The sequence below is a fragment of the Mus caroli genome, chromosome 5 (assembly GCF_900094665.2).
Source record: "Mus caroli chromosome 5, CAROLI_EIJ_v1.1, whole genome shotgun sequence".
Classification (NCBI taxonomy): domain Eukaryota; kingdom Metazoa; phylum Chordata; class Mammalia; order Rodentia; family Muridae; genus Mus; species Mus caroli.
In genome coordinates, this window is record NC_034574.1 from 79,184,405 (window position 1) to 79,187,975 (window position 3,571).

General features: G+C 37.0%; 1 protein-coding gene across 1 annotated transcript in view; it reads right to left on the minus strand.

Moving 5' to 3' along the window:
* Cenpc (centromere protein C) overlaps positions 1–3,571 on the minus strand; it is a 56,521-nt gene that overhangs the window by 43,442 nt on the left and 9,508 nt on the right. The window contains exons 3-4 of the mRNA XM_029477789.1: positions 1,862–1,961; positions 651–852 (exon numbers count right to left, since the gene is read on the minus strand). Of these exons, the coding sequence (XP_029333649.1) occupies positions 651–852; positions 1,862–1,961 (302 nt within the window). The remainder of the gene's footprint in view (positions 1–650; positions 853–1,861; positions 1,962–3,571) is intronic.

The window sequence follows — 3,571 nt, forward strand, 5'->3', positions numbered from 1 at the left end:
CTCCTCCTGCGCCATGCCTGCCTGGATACTGCCATGCTCCCACCTTGATAATAATGGACTGAACCTCTGAACCTGTAAGCCAGCCCCAATTAAATATTGTTTTTTATAAGACTTGCCTTGGTCATGGTATCTGTTCACAGCAGTAAAACCCTAACTAAGACATAAGGTAACTTTAAAAAGCTAATTAAACAAAAGAAATTATAGAAAGCTTACTATTATCACAAAGGAAACTGTCTTATTTACTGTGTGTCTGCATATATGATGTATTAAGATGCACACACCACAGCATGCACATGAAAGTTAGAGGACAACTTTGCGGAGTCAGATTCCTCTTTGCATCTTTATTTGGCTTTCAGATACTGAACTCTGGTTACCGGACTTGCACACCAAGTGCTGAACCGTTTTACCAGTCCCATAATGAAAATACTTTTGCATATACTACAAAACAGTTAACCTCTAAACTTCTCTGAAGTATACTTTAATGATGTTCTCACTACTAAATAAAAACTAAAGCTAAGCAAAAAGTATTGTTTTTTTCTCATATTATCCCTTAAACCCTTGCTTCAAATCTACATAGAAGGCTAAATTAACATTTTTAATACAAGGACAAAAAAATAAGCATAATTATCATTACTTAAATACAAATTTACCTTTTCCTGGTTTTAAAAGAAATGTTTTTATTTGAAGCCTGCCTATCTACTGGACTCCTTGAGACAGAAGCCACTCTCTTTTGGCCAGCAGATGAAACGGCTTTCTGTAACGTGCTGACGTTTGCATCCAGGCAAACCACAGGGGAGCCAACACATAAGTCCAATTCATCAGACGCACCATGGTGAACTTCATTAGCCTGAACTAAAACAAAATATGATAGTTCTCAGCAATTAAAAACAGTATTTAAATCAAATGTACTTTTAAAAACCAACCATAACTTAATTAGAAACTTGCAGAGAAGAGCTTTTCATTAAGTTTAGATTCAAAGCCCTCTGATTAAACTGTCTAAGTACTTTAAGAGTACTAAGTACCTTGATTTACCAAAGTAATGAGTTGAAGCACATACTTGGTCCATCCTAACTGCAGCTATGGAAAGAATGAAATCCTCAAACACAGGAACTTCCAAATTTATGCCCAAAGTGTTGACATATAAAGCTTAACAGATAAAATACAGAAAAGCAAAAGAAATGATGAGATGCTGCTATGTTTAGGCTAACAGCAAGTAAGCTAACATGGCTAGATGCGCATACATACATATATAGGCATACATATAACAGGTATGTAAGTACATATGTGCATACACATTCCTATATGCACACACACATATATATATACACATATATATACATATGTATGTATATATATATATATATATATATATACACAGAATGTACATACATACTTACATAAAATCACCTTCAGTCTTCCAGTAAAATGTAAGCAACAGTTAAGTAAAAAAATGTAAATATATATCTATATTTTTAAGCCCATAGAATAGTGACCAGTTAGAAACAGGCATGGCCCAAAGGGCAACCATGCTAATAGTTTTTAAATTTATGAGCACCAATGAAGGTATGGAAGGGTCTGAGAATTCCCAACAAAATGATGGAAGCAATGACTAAATTTTCATGTAAATCTTTGAGTCTATCAGCTCAAAGAGAATAGTACTCTTCGAATTTGAAACAAAGATAAGGAAAACATTAAAAAGTAGCAGCACCTATTCCAAAGTAAGAGAAAGAAAAGGCAAAGGGGAGGAAAACCCCCACCCTAACCAAGCCAACTCTACCTAGCCTGACTCTGATCTGTGTCCTGACCCGATGCATATACAGCCTTTGTCCTGAAGGTTTTCAATTGGCATGTCACCACCAACCTGATCCACCAGCGGCTTCCCTTGGCTCTGCAGACGCTTGCAGAGAAGCTTCTCCCGTCCTTGAAGACACTGGAACTGGTTTTGAATGTGACACTGGGCACTGAGCACAGAAGAAATTCATTTCATCTACTTTTAGCATATTGTCAATTCTAATTAGACACATGCTTTTAAAATTGGGGAGACATTTCTAAACAACAAAATAGCCGAAGAAAGAACAACAAAGAACTACTGAACAAAGAGGAAATAAACAAAGGCTAGGACATTGCATAATGTCTCTAAGAGTTAAAGCTGCAGACATGATTATATGTACAAAAAAGCAAATTCATAGAAATACATAATGATGTTGTTAACGTAAAGTTAAAAAGGTGAAAGAAAATATGAAGCAGTACAATATTTAGGAATTCACTCTATGAAAGAAAGTGTTAACAGAGAATATATAATCACTTAAAGTGCTCTCTTAAAAGGATGAGTCATTGCTAGCAATCTACAAAGTTGTTTTGGCAATGCTTCTTTCACCAGTCATAAGGCTGAATCTATTGTGGCAGGCTGCCTTAATGACTTATAGTGAACACTCACTTTGTTTCCTTCTGGAATTATGTTTGATGGACAGGTGATGTCCATGGAACAAGAACACAATAAAAACAGACATAGTATTAAAAGGCATTCCTGAGAAAAAAAACATGTGTGGTTGTATCTCACTGATGTACACTAAATAACAGGTAACTACGTATGTATGCATATTATCTTCATGCCTACCATTCTTAGTTCCTTGATAGTGAAGGAGCCTGTACAATGATGTGTCCAGACTTGATGTTCTATCCCCTTATGAACCTGGCTATCCTTATGAACCTGGCTATCTGTCCTACTTGTATATACAGTAAAACTCAAACTACATTTCTCTCTCTCTCTCTCTCTCTCTCTCTCTCTCTCTCTCTCTCTCTCCTTCTTCCTCCTTCCTCCATCCTCCCTCTTCCCTCCTCCCTTCTCCTCCTCCTCCTTCTTCTTCTTCTTCCCTCCATCCATCTCTCTCTTTAAGATGTATTTTACTGGGCTGAAGAGATGGCTTAGCAGTTACGAGCAAGTACTACTTTCCCAAAGGACCCAAGGCTGAGCCTCAGCACCTCCATCAGTGACTCATGTGACTCACAACCACCTGTAACTCCAGCTCTAAGATGAACCAATATCTCTGGTCTCTTTAGGTACCTGTACTCACATACATACATATATGTAATTAAAAATAACAAAAAATGAATATTTTATTTGTATTCACATGTATGACTGTACCTGTGTATGGAGATAGTATAGAGGTCAAAAGAGAATGTCACATTCTTTGGAGCCCAAGTCGACAGCTAGGAGACAACAACAAGGTGCTGAGACTGAACTCAGAGCCTCTAGGCAGAGCAGCAAATGCTCGTAAGCCACTGAGCCACCTCACAAATTCCCTAAATTAGATTTCTTATGTGAAGGCTACAGCTAGAAAGTCTCCACCTAGATGAAAACCTTAACACACACAAAATCTCCACTTTTGAATTTTCTTTCAGAGGAGAAAAAAGAAATATATATATATGAAAAATAATATATATATAAATAAAAGTGAGACTAATAACAGATGTAAAAAGGAATTAACAAGGTTAAACTTCCTTTTTAAAAACACAGCAGCTCTTCCGGTCAGAAAAGCACCGGGGCAGCTGGGGCGCAGGGTCGGCTGAC